The sequence below is a fragment of the Erinaceus europaeus genome, chromosome 18 (genome assembly GCF_950295315.1).
Source record: "Erinaceus europaeus chromosome 18, mEriEur2.1, whole genome shotgun sequence".
NCBI classification, from domain to species: Eukaryota; Metazoa; Chordata; class Mammalia; order Eulipotyphla; family Erinaceidae; genus Erinaceus; species Erinaceus europaeus.
This window is the reverse complement of record NC_080179.1, coordinates 44,942,873-44,965,466: the sequence shown is the minus strand read 5'-3', so window position 1 is coordinate 44,965,466 and position 22,594 is coordinate 44,942,873. Positions and strand designations below refer to the sequence as shown.

The 22,594-nt window shown below is 38.1% G+C and overlaps 1 protein-coding gene across 7 annotated transcripts in view; it reads left to right on the top strand.

The window, feature by feature from the left end:
- Positions 1 to 22,594, top strand: part of PTPN4 (protein tyrosine phosphatase non-receptor type 4) — a 131,234-nt gene that overhangs the window by 47,200 nt on the left and 61,440 nt on the right. For 5 of the 7 annotated variants that reach the window (XR_009545981.1, XR_009545980.1, XM_060177986.1 and 2 more), the window contains 6 exons: positions 5,908 to 5,950; positions 6,028 to 6,124; positions 11,846 to 11,890; positions 12,457 to 12,509; positions 12,935 to 13,055; positions 16,896 to 16,983. Coding sequence is in view for 5 of the 7 variants with exons in the window: in XM_060177986.1 (XP_060033969.1) it covers positions 5,908 to 5,950; positions 6,028 to 6,124; positions 11,846 to 11,890; positions 12,457 to 12,509; positions 12,935 to 13,055; positions 16,896 to 16,983 (447 nt within the window). In the remaining 2 variants the exon portion in view is untranslated. The remainder of the gene's footprint in view (positions 1 to 5,907; positions 5,951 to 6,027; positions 6,125 to 11,845; positions 11,891 to 12,456; positions 12,510 to 12,934; positions 13,056 to 16,895; positions 16,984 to 22,594) is intronic. The other 2 variants (XM_060177989.1, XM_060177990.1) reach the window with 2 other exon arrangements.

Genomic DNA, 22,594 nt, shown 5'->3' with positions numbered 1-22,594 from the left:
CTATTTAAATATTATTGTAATAGTCAATTTCCTTGAAAAGATGATTGGGGGGGTAAGGATAAGTACCAGAGATACTGAGGAGATAAAGCCAACTTGTCTTGTTGATTTGATTAACCTACTTACATCATAGGTTCTTGAGGGGAAAAAAAGGAGAAAGGTTATATTCAAACCCTGTCTCTGGCAACTTGGTAGAGAGGAGAATCATACAAGTAGTGTTTTTGGCTTTCTTCTTCAGTTGCCAATTATTTATTGTTAGCATATTAAGACAGATCATTTTATAAGTCAGTTTTGGTGTTGTTATACAGCCTTCATAAGCTCACTTAATTTTAATCCTTTTTTTTTCATTTTTATTATTGGATAAAGACAGAAAGAAATTGAGAGTGGAGGAGGGGTAGAGAAGAAGGAGACAGTAAGACGCCTGCAGCCCTGCTTCACCACTTGTGAAGCTTTTCCTCTGCATGTGGGGACCAGGGGCTTGAACCTGGGTCCTTCTGCAGAGTAATGTGTGTGCTTAACGAGGTATGCCACCACCTGGCCCCAATTCTAATCCTTTTATTAATAAATGTTCCATGAGATTTTCTACATAGTCATGTAAGCATAAGTTCTTACATTTATTTTCCAATTTTTAATCAACTCTATATCAATTAATATAAAATATTAAGTATATTACTATTAAATAATTTAAATTAAGAAAGTGTCAACTAAACCCACAGTTAGATATCACTACATATCTTCTAGAATAGTTACAATTTAAAAGTCTCAAAATACCAAGTGTTGACAAAAATGTTGAGCGACTGTTAAAAATTCCTGGAAGTGGCGGTGACACACCAGTTTTAGAGTTAACATTACCACGTACAAGGACCTGGGTTCAAGTCCCTGATCCCCACTCTCAGGGAGGAGGTGATATGAGCGGTGAAGCAGTTCTACGGGTCTCTCTCTCTCTCTCTCTCTCTTCCTCTCTACTTTGCCCTTTCTTCTCAATTTCTCTGTATATCAAAATGAAAAACAAAAATAAAAAGGCCAATGGGAGCAGTGACTTGATAGTGCAGGCTCCAAGCCCCAGCAGTACTGCTGGTGGCATTCAAAAAAAAAATTGCTGGATGGACTCAGAATTGAAACAACCACTTTAGAAAGTCTTTGTCAGTTCTTGTAATTATTTATTTACTGCCACAGGGTTATCACAGGGGCTCAGTGCCAGCACTACAAATCCACTGCTACTGGTTGCCATTTTTTTCCTCTCTTTTAATTTCTATTTTACTTGATAGAACAGAGAGAAATTGAGAAAGGAAGGGTAAGGGAGAGAAGAAGCAAGACAAATAGACTGCTTGTAAAGTGTACCCCTGCAAGTGGGAAGTGGGGGTTCAAACCCAGGCCTTTGGCCATGGTGATGTGTGGCTTACCTGGCCGCACCAGTGGCTGGCCCCACCCAGTTCTTGTCAAATTGGATACATGCTCTGTGTCATTCAGCAGATCCACTTTTAGTTATATGTTCAAGCCTTGTGCACAGACACAGTGATTATAGCCCAAACCTAAATTAATCTTTATAATAGTTATCAATAAGCAAATAAATACAATTTTGTGAGGTGTTTTGGTGAGGTTTTTTATTGTTGTTGTTTGTCTTGCTTCAAGAACTTCATGTCTATATAATTCCACCAATCCCAGCAGACTCCACTCCCCCCACCCCACCCCCCATCAAACATAGAAATAAAGGCAGAGAATGTGAGAGGAGCTGCCTACCACTTGTGAAGCCTCATTTTGTACATGGTGCTCTTATAGCATGGGAGAGACTCAAAGCCAGGTCCTTGTATGTGGTAAAGTATGTTTCAATGTTAAGTGATGAGCAAAATGTTGATATGAAGTGGCTAAAAGCAGATCAGTGACTAGCTGGGATTTTAGGGACACAAGAAACATTTTACAGTTGGAGAATTCTCCTGATTATGATGGTGGTGAGCCCCTTGTGTATTTATCACGTCGACTGTATGTTGAAAATGAATGTACTCTGTCAGTCTGACTGAACCTACAGTCCCCACATTCAGTTTCCATTTGGTTGAGTGATTGTCTTCATTTTCTTTAGGTTTCCAACTGATGCTTTCCCTTGGGTCCTGCTGTACACACACAGTGCAGCTGTCAGCCAGAGATCAAATGGCTTAATACTCAGATTTTGAAGCTATTCCTTTGCTGTTCCCTTCATTTAGAATTTATTCCTCAGTTTCCTGGGTGCTCCCCTACTCCTGCCTGACTCCTGTATAATAACACCCTAAATCAGTAAAGTCTCTCCTACCTTGTATAGGATTTGAGGTTGTCCTCAGGCAAAACAATCAAACCCTACAAATGTAGCAGAGAAAAATATATCACAGGAGCATTTTCAAGATAATGCAGTATAGTTATTAAAATGATTCAACTGAGAAGTTATTTGAGGCAACTTAGTTTCTTCTCTTCCTTTCTTTGGCTGAATAAAGAGAAATAGAGAAATAGGTATGTATAGCTTCCCTCTGGATGAAACTGTTTGGGAGGAAGGTGAGAACTTACTTTTTCTCAACAATGTAATTATTTGCCTTGAACATCCAGATCAATTGTTTGACAAGTTATTTACAACTAGTAAGACTTAAAGCTGAACAGAAATTTCTGTGTTCTGATTCAGGAACAATGTAACAAAATAGTAGATTGAATAATTTCTTTTTAAAAATCCAAATCTATCAAATATCTAGAAATAAAATTTTGACATTAAGTATATCAAAACCTATATAAAGAAAACTAAAACTTTAAAGAAGATACAATGAAGAAATTTTAAATGGATAACTACCATATTTGTGATGAGGAAGATTCAGTACTATAAAGAATTAAGTATTACTTTTTTAAAATTTATTTTATTATTTATTGGAGACAGAAATTAAAAGGGAAGGTAGGAGAGGAGAGAAAGAAAGAGACACATGAAGAGAAGAGAGACAGAGCAAGACTCCACCATCCATGGGGTTCCCCAAATGCTGTGCTTTGTTGCTCCCTTTAGGGGCCAAGGCTCAAACACAGTGCCTATACATGGGAAAGTGTGTGCCGTACTGGAGGACTAACTTATCCTCCAGTCCCCACGAATTCATTTTAAAATCTCATCAGAAAATAATGAGAAAGATACAACTATAGGAATTTAACACCCTCTTTCTTTCTCTTTCCCTCAGTATATTGTTATAGTTAAGGAATAAAGAAAAAGGTCTCAGATCTGAGAGGAGTAAGAAAGAGATTGACAAAGGTATAACCTATCCAATCCTCTTGCCATCTAACACACACAAGTATCTATTGTCTGCGCTACCTTGAAATCTCTCTTCTCCGTTTTAGTAGCAGCACCACATTTATTTGATTGGCCCAAAAATTTTGTCCTGCTTTATATTTTACTACCTTTCAGGCACCAAGATGCAGATGCTACTAAGATTCCAACCTGACTTCCCTGGGTAGATGACCTCACCAATAGGTCTGGAAGTCTCACCTCTCCAGAGCCCTACCCCACTAGGGAAAGATAGAAACAGGCTGGTGTGTGGATTGACTTGCCAATGCCCATGTCCAGCTGAGAAGTAATCACAGAAGCAAGACCTCACACCTTCTGCACCCCATAAAGATCTTTGGTCCATACTCCCATAGGGATAAGGAATAGGAAAGCTTCCAATGGAGAGGATGGGATACAGAACTCTGGTGATGAGAACTGTATGAAATTTTACCCCTGTTGGGAGTCGGCCTGTAGTGCAGCGGGTTAAGCGCAGGTGGCGCAAAGCACAAGGACTGGCCTAAGGATCCCGGTTCAAACCCCGGCTCCCCACCTGCAGGGGAGTCGCTTCACAGGTGGTGAAGCAGGTCTGCAGGTGTCTATCTTTCTCTCCTCCTCTCTGTCTTCCCCTCCTCTCTCCATTTCTCTCTGTCCTATCCAACAATGACAACAACAATAATAACTACAACAATAAAACAACAAGGGCAACAAAAAGGGAATAAATAAATAAAATAAATATATATAAAAAAGTTTACCCCTGTTATCTTACAGTCTTGTAAATCATTATTAAATAATTAAAAGTTTAAAAACAAATGCAAAGGCAAAAAGAAGAAAACAAAAGAGATACTTACAGAACTACATCACCCACCACTCTTGTAGCTTCCCACCTACAGGTGGGGACCAGAGTCTTGAATCTGGGTCCTTGAACATTTTGAGTACTACTTTTAATATCACTGCTAAGTAATGCATTTTAGTTAGAATCGGGACTGAAGTTTTTGATAAAGTAGGTTTTGTGACTCTCAAGTTTATTCAAAAGCAAATATGGATTTAAAATAGCCAGAATATATAAAATCCAGATAAACTGCTTGCCTTTGCCAATATAAAAGTATGTAACATACTGTAGTACTTAAAAGATTATGGTGTCATTATGGACATAAATACAATAATACTGCCTTTTCTTTTTCTTTTCATTTGACAGGACAGAGAGAAATTGAGAGGGGAGGGGGAAGTAGGGGAGAGAAAAATAGATATGTGCAGACCTGCTTCACCGCTCTTGAAGCGGCCTCCAGCAGGTGGGGAATGGGGACTGGAATAAGGGTCTTTGCCCATATCCTTGTGCATGGCACTATGTGCGCTTAACCAGGTGCGTGACCACCACTTGGCCCCTAGTAATACTGCTTTTGAAAAAAAGATTCCATTAATTTATTTTTGAAAGAGAGAGATCAGAGCACTGCTCAGTTTTGGGATATGGTGGTGTCAGGGATTGAACCTGTTACTTTGGGGGCCTCAGGTATGGAAATCTAGTTCACCATATTTTAAATTATTTTTTAAAAGATTTATTTTTAGTTATCTATGGGAGAGAGAAACTGAATAAGATAAAAAGCAGTATTATTATATTCAGCTCATAACCACTTTATTTACTATAGGTTTAAAAAATAAATGAATAGATAATAATTATTGGGAATTGTTGTATTTATTTATTTACTTTTTCAAAGCACTGCTCAGCTCTGGTTCATGGTGGTAGAGGGGATTGGTCCTGGGGCCTCTGGGGCCTCAAGCATTTAAAGTCATTTGCATAACCATTATGCTACCTCCTCCATTATGTGTATTAGGAAGCTTGGAACTGAGAACCTTTACATATTTGAGAAATAGATTTTTGGCTGCATCTTTTTAAGTTAAGGTAGAAGCATGCGTGCAAGCCACAAGAAGGACTTTGCACCTAAAATGAAAAGTTACCAAAATACATTAAGCAAAGGAAGAATGCTATATTTTAAAAGACCCCTCTAGTTTCTTGGATGAAAGATGAAGAAGATACTAAGGAAAGAAAGGAGGGAGCAGTGAGACTACTGGAGATAAGAATGGTGTCAGAGTAGATGGAGAAGAATGTGTCATTCTAAGTATAATTTCAACTTAAAATCCATTGGATTTGATGCTTTGGATGTTGTAGACAAAGATTCTTGGGTTACTAGCAGCCATTGTACTCTGGCTACGAGCAAGCGTGAGAGCCAGGACTACTAAGGTTTGTAAATAAGACATCTGCTTTGAAAACACTGCCGTGTCTCACATCAAGTATATTTTTATGAAAGATAAATATCATTTTAAAAACTTGTCAGACTATTATATTAGATTAACAGAAATCTCTTCAGATTGCTGTGATTATTAAGTAGAATGCTGAAATGAAAACCATTGTACTCTGTATAATTTGATGGGAAATCAAATCAAAATCTTAAAGCTACTACAAATAGATTTAATAATTTCTCCCACGATATCATTATTATTTTGATAAGAACATCTGTAATTTAATGCTTTCCCTCGAGTAGGACTTTTATAAAAAAGTGCAGTTATTATCCTAAGTCAAATGGATCAGATTTGTAAGAATTGCTGTATTCCTCATGGAAAAAGGAAATTGTTTTTATTTATTTATTTTTTTTCAGAGGTGGCTGGACCCAAGTAAACCAATAAAGAAGCAGCTAAAGAGTGAGCATACACATTGACTTGCTATTTTATAAGTATACTTTCTAAAGACCAAGGACCAATATAATCTGATTAATTAGAACTTTCATTAATTCTAGGAGGATCTCCTTACAGTTTGAACTTTAGAGTCAAATTTTTTGTAAGTGATCCCAACAAGTTACAAGAAGAATATACAAGGTGGGTTTGTGGAGCATGTTTTTGCTTGAAGATATTATCACAGCTGTCACAGAAACTTGAAGTTAATTAGGCAGAAATAGATTGTTGTGCTATAATTCTGAGCTTCTCTAAAGGCACACAGAGTGGACAACAGTTCCCTCCTCCCTTGATTGGCTGGAATGTCTCTAGGAGATTAGAATCTGGGACTAAACTAATCTATCACAAGCAGTCTTTTAGACCATAGGGAAAAAATGATAAAGAACTCTGGTGGTAGAAAATGTGTGGAATTGTACCTCTCATCCTATGGTCTTGTCAATATTTTCTATTTTATAAATAAATTAATAAGAAAGAAAAAGGAAAAGTTACAGTTTTCTGTTTGTGAAAAATGCTTAAGTACTACTCTGATTAATTAGAAACTGTCTTTTTAAATTAAAAGCATATTCTGGGAGCGGAAATAGCACAGTGGGTTAAGCACATATGGCACAAAACACAAGGACAGACGTAAGGATCCCTGGTTCAAGCCCCTGGCTCCCCACCTGCAGGGTATCACTTCAAAAGCAGTGAAGCAGGTCTGCAGGTGTCTGTCTTCTCTCCTCTTCTCTGTCCTCCCCCTCCCCTCTCTATTTCTCTCTGTTCTATCCAACAACAATAATAGCACCGATAAAACAAGAAGGGCAACAAAGGGGAAAAATAGCCTCCTGCAACAGTGGATTCATATCCACAGCAACAGCCCTGGAGGCAAAAAAAAACAATAATAATAATTTTAAAAAGTATATTATATCTTCTCCCTCCATTGAGGTGTACATAGAATTTGTCATCTTTATGTTTAGAAGTAATGGAGATTATGGGAGTTGGGTGGTAGTGCATCAGGTTAAGCACACGTGATGCAAGCACAACGAACGGCATAAGGATCTTGGTTCGAGCCCCCGGCTCCCCACCTGAAGGGGAGTCACTTCACAGGAGGTGAAGCAGGTCTGCAGGTGTCTGTCTTTCTCTCCCCCTTTGTCTTCCCCTCCCCTCTCCATTTCTCTCTGTCCTATCTAACAACAATGATAACATCAGTAACAACAACAATAATAACTACAACAATAAAACAAGGGCAACAAAATGGAATAAATATTTTAAAAAATAGAATTAATAGAGATTAGGTGCCCTATTCTTCCATACATGGATTCAGTCTTTGGTTATATAAAAAAAAAAAAAATGTAATGGAGATCATAAAGGAAGCTTTCAGAGTCTTTTTTAGTATTTATTTACTTTCTAAGTAAAAAGGACGTGTGTGTGTGTGTGTGTGTGTGTGTGTGTGTGTGTGTGTGTGTGTGTGTGTGTGTATGTCTCTAAGGAACAAACCCAGGGCCTCATGCATGCACGATGCCACTGAGTGACCTGCTAGTTAAATTTTGTATCCTTTGTTTTTAAGAGATAGAGGATGGAGTAGCAGACAGAGGAGAGACACTTTCACAATCCATGGATCTTCCTTGGTGACATCTATGGTCCTTTTTTGGTGCTGGTGCTTGAAATGAGGACCTTGTACACAGGAAGACATGCACTGTGTCTCATGAACTATCTCACTGCCCCTATTTTCAAGCTTTAACTGACCCCTTTATTTACAGTTTTTGGAATTTAATATCAATACTAAGTTCTCATGTAATTTTGTGGACATATATACTTCACAAAATATGTGCAAGAATGTCCCAAAAGATGTGAGCTTAGGAGTTGGATGCCATAGGTGGAATGCATCCCTTGTTTGTTTGAGGCCCTGATTTCATATGACAAAGTTTTCCACTGCCCTCTTTTTTTTTTTTCCATTAAATAAAACCTTTAAAGAAAAAAAAATTACCTAGCTGAGCATTTTGATAATAAGGTAAATGTTATGTGCATTGTTTAAGGTAGAAATAGAGGAGAATGATGTAGTTGAAATGACCCAAGTAATCTTTTTTGCATTACTTGAGAGACAAAATTATTAATTAGTTTTTAGTGGCAAAATAAAAATTAACATGTCACACCTCCCACTAAATGCTCCAAAGAAGGTGGCTCACTGACTATATTTAGAATTACACTGGAATGTAGATGTTGGATTAAAAATCAATACCTTGAAAAGTCAAAATCTACCTAAAACTCTTTGGATAGACTGTTAGGTTTTTCTTTAAGTTGTTTTTTTTAAAATCTCTGTTGGGAGACTGTTAGATTTTAATCTTTGTTTAGGCTACTTTGATGAAGTAAGGGGGGGAAAAAAACTAAATTTTAAATGTTTTTCTATACCTGTTTGGAAAGTAGAGTTTTCAGTAAACCAACCAAGAAAAATCTGATTGTCATTCTTGGCAGTCCTTTTCTGTGTGTGTTTTTGATGAGTGGGGCCTGCCTGTCTACTTTTTTATGCCAGGAGAGCTCAGAAGTCCTCATATTTGAAACTAATAGAATAGCTCATAGATTTTGTTGTTAAATAATTGTGCTTTTATAACCTAATTTAGTGCCACTATGATATATATGTATACAGCTAGTAAAGTGTTATTCCATTTTATAAATGTAGAATCTATGATTCAAGTAGATTGTAAGTAATTAGCTCAAGATCACAGGTTGGTTTAGCCTATGACTTTAATTCTGGTTTCTATTTTATCAGTCCTGGTGCTAGTATGTAACTAAAATTTGTCAAGTATAGTTATTACTCATGTAGGATTTATAACATTAAGTGTACACAAAATATTCTTTTAAAAAATTTTATTAATTTTATTTATTTATTGGATAGAGATAGCCAGAAATTGAGAGCAAAGGAGGAGATAGAAAAGGAGAGAAAAAGAGAGACACCTGCAGACCTCCTTCACTACTCGCAAAGCTTTGCCCCTTTGGGTGGGGACATGGCTTCGAACTTGGGTCCCTACTATTGTAACATGCACCCAATTGAGTACACCACCACCCAGCCCCACGTTTCTTTCTTACAACTCTTAATTTTAATTTTTAATCTAAGTAGACTTGAAAGAAATAAATTGTCTTAAATGAGTAAGTAGGTGGTTTTTAATAAGATTTTTAAGCATTATTATCACAAAGTAGAGCAGGGACTCACTCATCCAGAGCATCACTCTGGCACATGGGACCAAATTCAGAACCTCATGCTTCCAAATCCAGTGCCTTATTCACTATGCTACCTCCTGGGCTCAAATAGGTAATATTTGTAACAGAGTGTGTGTGTGTGTGTGTGTGTGTGTGTGTGTGTGTGTGTGTGTGTGTGTGTACACAAAGCCTCACAGGGAATTTATGGACTTTATTAACATATGAAGAAAAGTGGTCCGGGAGGTGGCACAGCAGATAAAGCATTGGATTCTCAACCATGAGGTCCTGAGTTCGATCCCCGGCAGCACATGCACCAGAGTGATGTCTGGTTCTTTCTCTCCTCCTATCTTTCTCATAAATAAATAAATAAATTATATATATATATATATATATATATATATATATATATATGGACAAGATATTTGTGTCAGCATTTATTAAGTTCCCTAATGAATATCTGATTCCTTAAAAGCCTTAACTATTATCTTTGTTATACTGAATAGTGTCTTGAAGCTCTTTAATGAGATTAAGCAACATTTTTTAAATATCCATTCATGTATTGGATAGAATAGAGAGAAACTAAGATGGAATGGAGAGAGGGAAAGAGAAACAGAGAGAGAGAGAGAGACCTGCAGCTCTACCTCACTACTTAAGAAGCTTACTCCCAGGAGTCAGCAGTAGCACAGTGGGTTAAGTGCACGTGGCACAAAGCGCAAGGCCCGGCATAAGGATCTGGGTTCCAGCCCCCAGCTCCCCACCTGCAAGGGAGTCGCTTCACAGGCAATGAAGCAGGTCTGCAGGTGTCTATCTTTCTCTCCCCCTCTGTCTTCTCCTTTCTCCATTTCTCTCTGTCCCATCCAACAACAATGACATTAACAATAATAATAACTACAACAACAATAGAAAACAAGGGCAACAAAAAAGGAAAAATAAATATCAAATTTTTTTAAAAAAATGTTAATAATAAGCTTTTTCCTACAGGTGGGGGCAGGAGGCTTGACCCCAGTTCCTTGAGCATTGCAACATGTAACTTACTGGGGTTGCCGCCTGCCCAACCCAAGCAACATGTTTTCATTCTCAGAATACTTTTTTTTTTGATGAAGTGAAATAAAGTTTTTAAAATCCCTACTTGAACATTTACATTAAAGCCACATTTGGTTCTAGCAATGTTCTATAGCACAGGTGGCTTTTCCTAAGCATTGATGTCTGCACAAGAGTGGCATGCCATGAGCAGTGACTAAAAGACAATGCAGCTTTTTTTTTTTTTTTGGAAGGGGAGTTGATTACAATATAGCCATTGACACATGGGTACAAATTCCATTGTACACCAGGACCCCAAAGTTCTCTTCTGCCCCTCCCTCTCCCTCCTTTCCAGGAGACCTTTGCTTTGCTGTTCCCAATCCACATTTTTCTTTGTGTTCCCCTTCCCTCTCTCTATTTATTAAGTTCCACTTATCACAGAGATCACTTAGTAGCTGCCTTTCTCATTTGGCTTATTTCACTTAAAATGTTTTGACATTCCATGCAAGATAACACAAAGGATATGACTTCACTGTTAACAGCTAAGTAATATTTCGTGTATATATCCCACACTTTTTTAAGGCAGTAAGATGCCACTACTGAGGTGTCTCACAGTCAGTTATTTTAGTTGTTAATTTTAGATAGACAGACAGACCGACCAGGTGGTGGCACACTTCTTTCAAGTGCTCCGGTCTCTGCCTGCAGGAGGAAAGCTTCACAGGCAGTGAAGCAGTACTGCAGTTGTCTCTCTTCCCCTCTCCTTCTCTCCCTTCACTCTCAGTTTCTGTCTCTATTCAAAAAATAAAAAATTAAAAAAAGAAGAGTACACACTAACTAGCTTTAACACACACATTCACAAAATATTTTTAAAAAGCAAGAGTCACCATAATTCTGCTTGGCCATTCATTGAGCACCCCTGTGCCCCAGCCCATGCCATTTGTGGTTGGCTCAAACCCAGGGCCGCCACCTGGTAGTGTCCATACTCTACTGGGTGAGCATCTTCCAGTCCCTCAAGACAGTGCTACCTCTAAGCAACTTTAACCTTCTTGTTACAGGATACTTAATTTTTTGTTTTGATAGGAAATCAGATATTTGACAATTCTCTCAGTAGAACTGTTCTAGGGAAAGGAACTTAATGTCTCTCTTTTTCTGCTTTAAATAAACAAGCTTTCTTAATTCAAATGAATTTGGAAAGGTGCTTTTCTACAGTTAGTATGCTACTGCTTAATAAGGTTATGAACACATAAGCTTGTCTTGTCGCTGGCTTCTAATCTCAGCAGGAAGAATTACTTCCCACAGTTAATTACTAGAGCATTGCTAACAGCAACTCTCCTGTCTTTGATTCAAGTTTTCTGTGTAGTCCAGTTCTACTTTATATATATGTCAGTCTTCAAAGTAGATCTCCCTTGATCATGAACTTTCAGAAATCTTAATTTTTTTATTGGAAACAAAATGTTTGAAGTATAAATTTTATACACATCGAAAAATCTTAAAGAATTCATAAATTTATGAAAGCTTTATTGTGTATGCATTGTATGTGTGATATGTATATTGTAACTGAAAATACTTAAATGGTTCATTTTTACTTGTTAAGGTAAATACTCTTTTTTTTTTTAAGCTATAGATGTTATAAAACTCAGTGAATGCTAACTCTCTTTCTCTCTTTTTTAAAAGGTATCAGTATTTTTTGCAAATTAAACAAGATATTCTTACCGGAAGGTGGGTTTTTTAAACTTCTAGTTCCAACTTTAAAAATACTTAAAAATTGGGGGTCGGGCGGTGAGGCAGCGGGTTAAGTGCACATGGCGGGAAGAGCAAGGACTGGCAGAAGGATCCCAGTTCGAGCCCCCGGCTCCCCACCTGGAGGGGAGTTGCTTCACAGTTGGTGAAGCAGGTCTACAGGTGTCTCTCTTTCTCTCCCCCACTCTGTCTTCCCCTCCTCTCTCGATTTCTCTCTGTCCTATCCAACAACGAACGACATCAACAACAACAGTAATGACCACAACAAGGCTACAACAACAAGGGAAGGGGGGAATAATCTCCAGGAGCAGTGGATTCATGGTGCAGGCACTGAGCCCCAGCAATAACCCTGGAGGCAAAAAAAAAAAAAATACTTAAAATAAAATAAATATTATCTACTGAAAATGAGTATATGTAGTATTAATTTTTATCAGATAAACTCATTACTTAAAATTTTAGTGTGACTAATATATATTATACTGCTTTTGAGGTAACTATATTTTTTTTCATCTCTAACCATATATATTTTTATTTTTTTATTTTAGATTGCCCTGTCCTTACAATACTGCTGCCCTTTTGGCTTCATTTGCTGTTCAGTGTAAGTATCAGCCCATTTTGGGGTCAAATGCCATATGACTTTGGTTTGTGTTGATTGTTTATTGCTGTTTGTGTATTTTTGTAGACATGTAACTGTATAGGAAAAGGTGACTGCATCAGAACTATTGGCAAACTGCCTGGTGTGTGTTGATTGCACAGTGCTGTGTATTGTTTAAATTCATGCAACTGTGTAGGACAAGATGACAGCAGTTAACAATTCATGCAGTTCCTGAAGAAAAAAAATTTCTGAAGTTGTTTGAAGTGTAGAATGCTAAATTTATTGCTACAGCTTGCTTAACTGGGAACATCAACAACCTAAGTGTTTTACTTCCAGAAATATAATGGAATTAATTGCATAGCTGACTTGCCTATGAACATTGAAAAATGTTTTCACTTAAGTATGAACATTTTCTTTCTGATCATTAGCTGAATTTGGAGACTACAGTCAGTCAGGGAACCTGCCAGGCTACCTCTCAGATTATTCTTTCATTCCTGATCAACCTCAAGATTTTGAAAAAGAAATTGCAAAATTACATCAACAACATACGTAAGAATTTATTTCCTTTTCTGCTTCTTTGATAAACTGTTATGGTTTCCATTTCTGGAGAAGTGTTTCAAGCCTCTTCTCTGTGATTATTACAACAGTACAGAACAGTTACCATTGCATTAAGTGATATGATTGGTGTAAACAAGTGCAGGTGATCTCTATTGAAAATAACATGGCTATCCCAGAATGTATGAGGCTGCTTCCATTCCTCTTAAGAATCATAATGGGGGGGTCGGGCGGTGGCACAGTGGGTTAATCGCATGTGGCGCAAAGCGCAGGGACCGGCTCCCCACCTGCAGGGGAGTCGCTTCACAGGCGGTGAAGCAGGTCTGCAGGTGTCTATCTTTCTCTCCCCTTCTGTCTTCCCCTCCTCTCTCCATTTCTCTCTGTCCTATCCAACAACGAATTGCATCAACAAGGGCAATAATAATAACCACAACGAAGCTACAAGGGCAACAAAAGGGGGAAAAAATGGCCTCCAGGAGCGGTGGATTCATGGTGCAGGCACTGAGCCCAGCAATAACCCTGGAGGAGGAAAAAAAAAAAGAATCATAATAGGGGCCAGGTGGTGGCCCACATGGTTGAGTGCACCTGCTACAGTGCACAAGGACCTAGGTTCAAGCCCCCGGTCCCCACCTGCAGGGGGTAGCTAGCAATCATTGAAGCAGGGCTGCAGGTGTCTCTGTCTCCTCTTTCTCTCTTGATTTCTGTCTCTACCTAAAATATTTTTTCAAAATCATAAAAGTATATGTAAGCAATTGATATTAAAGTTGCCAGTTCTTTAAGAGAAGGAATTTTTTAAATGCTTTGTTCACTATATATTTAATAACCGTTTCTCACTATTTAGACATATGAAAAGAATCAGTTCATTGTGGCAGTGAACCAAAAACAAGGAGGGCCTTTACATAATGCTAAATCATAGTGTTTTTTTTAAAAAAAAACAAAAACATTTTCCCTCTGCAAGTGGGAACCAGGGGCTTGAACCAGATGTGCTACTGTTTGGCCTCTGCTCTGTCTTTGCTTCTGTCTCCCTGCATAATAGTTTGGAAATGATAAAGCATCTGCTTCTGGGGTGTTGGAAGACTGTGTATATACAAAGTGCTCAGAACAGTGCCTAGCACTTAGTAAGCACTGAACAAATACTGACTCTTCCTACCAGGAAAACCTACCTTTGGTGATGGCTTGTGTGTCTTAGAAAGGCAAACAGTGGCCTGCTGTCTGCACTTCTATGACCCTCACACTAAATTTCTAGGTTTGTACATTTTAAATGGTTGAAAAATAACAAAAGAATACATTTCAACATGTAACACTTTAGGAAATTTGAATTTCAGTATTTAGGAATAAACAGTCTTGGAACATAGATTCCCTCATTCACCTGCCTGTTGTGACTGCTCTTACATAATGGTAGAGAGGAGGATCTGGAATGGGGCTTGAAATAGGAGCCCTTTTCTGTAAAAACTTGCTGACCTCTGATCTGACATAAAACTATCATGGGAGTTGGGAGACAGCGCAGCGGGCACATAGTGCAAAGCGCAAGGTCCGGCATAAGTGTCCCGGTTGGAGCCCCTGGCTCCCCACCTACAGGGGAGTCGCTTCACAGTTGGTGGAGCAGGCCTCCTCTCTGTCTTCCCCTCCTCTCTCCATTTCTCTCTGTCCTATCCAACAACAATGACATCAATAACAATAATAACTACAACAATAAAAAAACAAGGGCAACAAAAGGGAATAAATATTTTAAAAAATAAAATAAAACTATCACATGAGGATATTATAGGCTCACCTAATATAGTGAGGGGCATTTTATTCTAACAGTAAATGTGTTTATAATAAAGTTCTATACATAACATGCCTGGATCAAGGGTTTGAATATAAAGAAAACCTTTTAAATTTTCTAATAATAACCGTCCTCTGTAAGGAAGGACGGTTATTATTAGAAGATATAATCATCTACTTCCATTTGGTTTAAAGAAATGACTCCTTGAACTTTTAAAGAAATGAAAAATATAATTATTCAGTTAAACTGTGGAATGGTATTTATTTAACTTAATTGAACCTTAATAAAGCTCAAGTGTGTCCATCATTCCTGAGGAATGCCTCTTCTCAGAGTTGTGTGTTGGCAGGCTCTGGCCTCCCTTTTCTGGTGTCATTTATGAACAAAAGGTTGATAAATTTGCTTTTTACATTTGTTTTTGTTCTATTGTTGTCTGATGATAATAGATATCAAAGTTGCTAGAACAGTATATGATGCAGGACTATGATTTTTGAAGAATACTTTCTATTACGGTGTTTTTATTATTGATGTACTATAGCATTATGTAGGTTTCTATGTGCATCACTGTAAAGCAACGTCTTGCTCCCCTTTGTCCTGATGTTATGGTCTCTCTCTGCCCTCCAGACTTCTGGCCTCTCTCTCTTATTCCCCATTCTCTTCTAGTAATTACCAGTCTGTCTTAAAATTTAAACTTTTATTGTTATTTTTTTTCTAGCTAATTGTGGTTTTTTTTTCTCCCTCTGTATATACCACTTGTGAGTGAAATCATAGTGTTTGTCTTTCTCCATTTGACTTACTTCACTTAGCATATTGACAAATGGTAGGTTTCATCTTTCTAACTGGGTATTAATTATTCTGTTGTGTATATATTGCTACATCTTCATTATCCATTCATGAGTAGATAGCCACCCACAGTGTTCTCACTTCTTGGTTATTGCAGATAATGCCTGCCTCCCAAGAGGAATGAATCTGTCTTTAAAGATTCTGCTTTAAGAGCAGTAGATCTCAAGCTGGGGTTCACATGAGTCACCTAGGGTATCTGTTAATATAAAAGTTTGTACCCTGCTCTTTCCATACTATGCTCTAGAGGATAGTACTTTTTTTTTTTTTTTTTTTTTTTTAGGGCTTATTGACTTGATGGGAGAGAAACTGAGAGCAGGGGAGCACCACACTGGTGTGCACAGCATCTGGGATCAGGCTGAGGGTCTCAGGCTTACGGGTCCTGTACTCTCTTCCCCAGCCACCCACCTGGCTGCAGTATTGCTCAGAATGTCTGTGATGAAAGACCAGTCCTATCCTGCCTCCCTCCCAGTTTGTCTTGGAACTGTACCACTGGAAAGTTTAAAAATCAATTGCAAGAAAAGCAAAAAGACATAAAAGTCCTTTTTTTCTTTTTAGATTTAACAGACATAAAATTACTTTAAGTTCTATGAAAGACTTTGACACATTCTATTTCTGTGCTGATTATGAATCAACACACATCTCTACATCATAATCTGAAAAGCAGTACTGAAAAATGCCTTAGAATCTGCACGTGCTGAAGCATCCTGTCCGATTGGAAATGCAGTTATGGTCTCTCTACCAAATTTTAAAAAAATGATTTTACTTATGTCTAAGAATAAATGACTTTGTAACAGTCATAAGAATAGTAAAGGATTCTCAAAAATCAGTCCATTCTGCATTATTGCAAAATAAAAATATATTCTAGATCATCATTTATTTTAGGGGTGAGGTGGTAGAGCCATAGTTTACCATGTGCATGGACCCAGGTTTAAACCACTAATCCCCACAACTGGTGGAGCAGGACTCTCTTTGACCTCTCTCTATCTCTCTCTTTTTTTCTCTCTCTCTCTCCTACTCTGTCTCCCCCCACACACCTTTATTTAAAAGAGAGAAAAAATAAATTAGTTTTGCTAAAAATGTTCCTTACAGATAAGTTAGAGAGTAGTCACACGTGATCTTTTGTAAAATATTCAATAAGAATGCTGAACTTTTTGCAGATAAAAATCTTTTTCAAATTGGCTATATCTGTGATTTGTAAAAATTTTAACCTAGTAATATCTTTACAGAGGCTTATCTCCTGCAGAAGCAGAATTTAATTATCTGAACACAGCACGTACCTTAGAACTCTATGGTGTTGAATTCCACTATGCAAGGGTAAGTGAAGAAAAAACTTACTTTTCTATTATTGACTTAAGCTCCATTACCCAGTATCGTTTCTTTTTTTAATGCCCTAACAGAATTAAGCTGCAAATGGAACAACTTGTGTTACCAATACAGTTGTACCAAATTTTTTCCCTAAATATAGTTTCACAAAAATAGCAGATATATTTTGACATATTTTGATTGTCTTCTTCTTGTCCTTCTCTCATTATTAATAGGGAATTTATTAACCATTGACTTGTCCTATTCAGCACTCTATACTTTTTTTCATTATTTCAAACTTAGCTGCCTCCAAGTCTCCTACCATAAGCATATTTCTGAGCGGCTATCCTTCAGTTGTGTGTTTCTTCACCTAGATTCCTACATGATTTCTTTTTAAGAAGTTCTGTTCTTTTAGAAGTACCTAGAGCACAGCTATTCTCCATAATAAAAAGTGAAATCATAGCTTATCATTAGTTGAGTTTGTAATAGGGTTTATATTCTCTTGGGATAGATTAGTAAACCTAATAAGGATGGCAGCCCCACAGCAGTTACGAGTCAGGATTTTCCTTAGATTAGTTATTTTGAATTTATTTATTTAAAATTTACTTGAACATGCACTCTTGCATAGACACACAGCCAGGTAGGGGATTAAGAACTGGAAGTTCTCTTGGTGTATTGCACCAAAGAAAAGGACTCGGGTGTGGGGGAGGGCTCAGGTCCTAGAACATGATGGCAGAGGACCTAGAGGGAAGGTCTCCCTAGGCAGATGACCTCACCAATGTGTCCCAAAACCCCACTTCTCCAGAGCTCTACCCCATTAGGGAAAGAGAGAAATAGGCTGGAGGTATGGATCCACCTGCCAGTGCCCATGTCTAGTGGAGAAGCAGTTACAGAAGCCAGACCTCCCACCTTCTGCTCCCCATAAAGAATTTTGGTCCATACTCCTAGAGGGGGAGAAATGATAGAGGGAAGATGACCAGAGGGCTCTGAACTCCAACTCCATTAGGACCCAGAGAGAGAAGAGGGAAAAAAGGAAGGCCATTCAGAAATAGTAATAGGTATAGGTATGACTTAGGAAGGAAGAGAAGGCAGGACTATAGAAAAAAATAGACAAATATATGTGTAAATATAGACAGATAGTCATAGATATAATAGCCAATCCATACCTGCCACCTTCAGAGACTGTTGTAGTTTCCAATGGAGGAAATGGAGATACAGAACTCTGGTGGTGAGAATGGTACAGAACTATGCTCCTGTTATTTCATAATAAATGTGAGTCAACATATGTGGTACAATATTAAGTGACTAATAAAATTTTTTTAATTTAAATTAAAAAACCCAGAATTTAAAGTTCTACTTATTTAATGATATATATATATGTATATATATATTTTTTTTTTACTATTGAGGGTTTCTCCTGACCATATTCTAAGAGAAGAGCCATAGTTCTGTTTCTCAAAACTTATGTCAATCTGTCCTTTAAAAGGCCAGATTACTTTCTTCACTTGTTTATATATGATAATTCTGAATATTTATGACCTATAAATACATAAATCTCTTTTGAACATTTTGTTTCCTTTTGAAATGTGCCCCCCTCAACCTCCTTCCCTACTAGGGACCTATTACTTTTCAATTTATGTGATTAGATTTTGGTTTTTATTATAGCAAAGCTGAAAACTAATAGAGCTTTAAATAAGTGAAGTAAACTGATTAACTGTCAAGGCAGCGCTGAATTCTGCTGTGTTATCCCTAGCAGCTTTCTCTTTTTTCTTTTTTTTTTAATTTTTTTCCTTGTCGTTGACTTTCTTTTTAATATTTATTTATTTATTTATTTCCTTTTGTTGCCCTTGTTGTTTTATTGTTGTTGTTATTGATGTCATTGTTGTTGGATAGGACAGAGAGAAATGGAGAGGAGGGAAAGACAGAGAGGAGAGGGGGAGAGAAAGATAGACACCTGCAGACCTGCTTCACCGCTTGTGAAGCAATTCCCCTACAGGTGGGGAGCTGGGGGGCTTGACCCGTGATGCTTACACCAGTCCTTGCACTTTGCACTACCTGTGCTTAACCCACTGCACTACCACCCGACTCCCCCATAGCAGCTTACTAAAGGTATTTTAGATAGCTCTCTGCTAGCCTTGTCTACTGTGAGTGAAATACCTGAACTTCCCTTTATAAATAAATCCCATACATAATTAACTTTTTGTTACTTATTGATTTTACTAGGTACTTTTTGTTGTTGTTTAAATTAATATACATTTACAAGCTTTTTCCAGGACTGGGGGAAAATCATAATGGTTATACAAAAAGACTTTATGCCTGAGGCTCTCAGTCCCCAGGTTTATCCCCAGCACCACTCCAAGCCAGAACTGGACAGTGTTCAGGTCTTTCTCTGTGCACCTTTGCCTCTGTATATATCTCTCTCTGACTAAAATAAAATTTTTTTTTAAAAAAAAGAACTTTTTCCAGAGAGCCAGAAATAGAGAATACCAAATTAAAGGGCTAGATAAAAGGTAGAGGGGAGAGGACACATAAAGAGAATACTGGGGCTGGACAATACCACAGCGGATTAATAAGCACACATGGTGCAAAGGGCAAGGACTGCATAAGGATCTGAGTTCGAGCCCCTGGCTCCCCACCTGCAGCGGGTTGCTTCACAAGCGGTGAAGCAGGTCTATAGGTGTCTATCTTTCTCTCCCCCTCTCTGTCTTCCTTTCCTCTCTATATTTCTCTCTGTCCTATCCAACAACAACAGCTATAACAACAATAATAATAACAACCACAACAAGGGCAACAAAATGGGGGAAAAATCCTCCAGGATAATGGGATTCATAGTGCTGGCACCGAGCCCCAGTGATAACCACGGAGGCAAAGAGAGAGAGAGAGGGAGGGAGAATACTAAAATTTACACTGAATATCATCAAAAGCAAATGTGTGCTTGGAGCAATAGCTTATTTTTCTAAGCAAGATGTTTTTTTCTCTACCTCAGAATGTAGGTTAAAAGATATCAGTACAGGGGCCAAGCGGTGGCACGCCTGATTAAGCACACATAGTGCTATGTGCAAGGACCCAGGTTGGAGCCCTGCTCAACACCTGCAGGGGGCATGCTTCACAAACAGTGAAGCAGGTCTGCAGTTGTCTTTCTTTCTATCTCTCCCTCACCTCTCAGTTTCTTTCTGTCCTATCAGATAAAATGAAGAAAAATGGCCTCTAGGAGCAATAGATTGGTAGTGCTGGCACAGAGCCCCATGTTCAGCAGGGAAGCAACTACAGAATCCAGACCTTCCACCTTCTGCCCCCCATAATGACCCTGGGTCCATACTCCCAGAGGGATAAAGAATAGGGAAGCTATCAGGGGAAGTGATGGGATACAGAGTTCTGGTGGTAGGAATTTTATGATGTTGTACCCCTCTTATCGTATAGTTTTTGTCAGTGTTTCCTTTTTATAAATATTTTTTAAATAAATAAAATAAAAAGATATCAGTACAGAGAAAGGAAGAAATCAGAGTAGAGCCAAATGACAGCAATTTGCAAGATACTGATGTCTTAGAGTGTTCACTGTAGTGGACCTTTTATATGCCTGGCACAGTGTTGGTGCTAAGGATTAGATAGTAAAAAATAAAACAAAAAAACTACAATTAGGGAGTTGGGCAGTAGTGCAGCAGGTTAAGCGCAGGTGGCGCAAAATGCGAGGACCGGCATAAAGGATCCCAGTTCAAGCCCCTGGCTCCCTACCTGAAGGGGAGTCACTTCACAGGCAGTGAAGCAGGTCTGCAGGTGTCTAGCTTTCTCTCTCCCTCTCTGTCTTCCCCTCCTCTCTCCATTTCTCTCTGTCCTATCCAACAATAATGGCATCAATAATAACCACAACAATAAAACAACAGGGGTAACAAAAGGGAATAAATAAATAAATAAATGAGTAAATAAAACTACAATTAATCTTTTCCCTTGTAGAACTCACAGAATAAGGAGAGGGACTTGGAAATCTTTTTTTTTTTTTTTCACTTAGGGAGCCAATGCCTCGTGCATTTATGATTTCACTGCTCCAGGCTCTGTTTTTCATTCAGATAGATAGGAAGAGAAGAGGCTTCATAGCCAGGGAGCTTCCTCCGGTGCCATGGCATCTCCCATGTGGCACCAGCACTTAGACATAAGCCATGTATGTGGTGACGCACACGCACTACCCAGTGAGCCATCTTTTTGGCCTGGAAGGTGTTGTGATCAGATATGTGAGAACCTACGTAGGAAAACAGGGACTGCTGTGGAACCATGGGGCAGGAAAACCTAGTCCAGGATGGGAGCAGAGGCACGGAAAGCTTCTGAGAAGGATCTTTTTTGCTGAAACTGTAACAGTGAATGAAAGTCAGTCACCACAATTGGTTTTCACTTAAAGACATCAGCATCAGTGCAAAATCAAGAAAGAACATGACGTGCTTGATAAAATAAAAACCTTTCGTACGTTTAGAAAATCATGTAAATAAGAGAGAAAATTGTAGAGCAATAGAGAATGAATGGAAGCTTCAGAGTGACAAGTAAAGAAACACAGGGTTCAGAGGACAAAGGGGTTTTCTCTTGTTTGTTTAGATAAGACAGTAAGCCGAGCTCCTTGGTAATTAACCTGAGTTTGCATGGATTGATTCCTGTAACCCCCACCACATTCAGAAGACAGGACTCTTCACCCCACAGAGACTCCTCCTGCTGCCTGCCCCATCCAGGGCAATCACTGGCCTGTCCTCTGACTCTGTAGCTTTGTCTTTCCGTGACATGTCTAGTCACTGGAACCCTATATTATGTCACCTTCTGTAGATGACCCCTTTTAGTGACACTGATGCATTTGAGATTTAGCAGGTCATTGTGGGTTTTAATAGTTCATTCCTTTTTATTGCTATAATAAAATTTCATTCTATAGATTTATTAATTTGTCCATTGAACATCTGGGTTGTTTCCAGATTTTCTTCTTTTCCTTTAAAAAACTTAAACCTACTGCAGCATTTATATACAGAATTTTGTGTGAATTTTAGTTCTTGTTTATATGCACACAGATACGAGATTGCTGGGTTACATGGTAAATATATTTTTATTTACATAATAAACTGCCAAACTGTTTCCCAGAGTAACTGAACCATTTGACCATCCATATCGCCAGTATTTTCAACTTCTGGTGGTTTCATATCCTTTTTTTTTTTTTTTTTTTTTTTTCCTAGCATGTCATACATTTTGTTCTAGGGCTTTCTTTGGGGGGGGCGTGGCTACAGGGTAGTTATTGACACACAGCTACAATTTCTCATCTCCCTGTAATAGGTGTCTGCAAAAATGTTTAGGTTTTTCTAGTAGGTAAGTTTTATCTCAGCTGGATTTATAGTACCTGTCCCTAGTGACTGATCATGAAGCATCATATCCTTGATGTTCATGTGTTTTGCCCATTATTTTATTTCCTTCATCTCTTATTTCTGTGTTTTCAGAGCTCTTTATATAACTTGAGGTCCATAGTGGTTTTGTTGGATAAAAGGTTTGTATGGATTCTCTTTACATCTGTCAGAACAAAAGAGAGTAGTAGTTCCTAATATACCTTACTCAATCACTGAGATTAGAACAAACTATATAAGGTACAGAAAATTTTAACAAT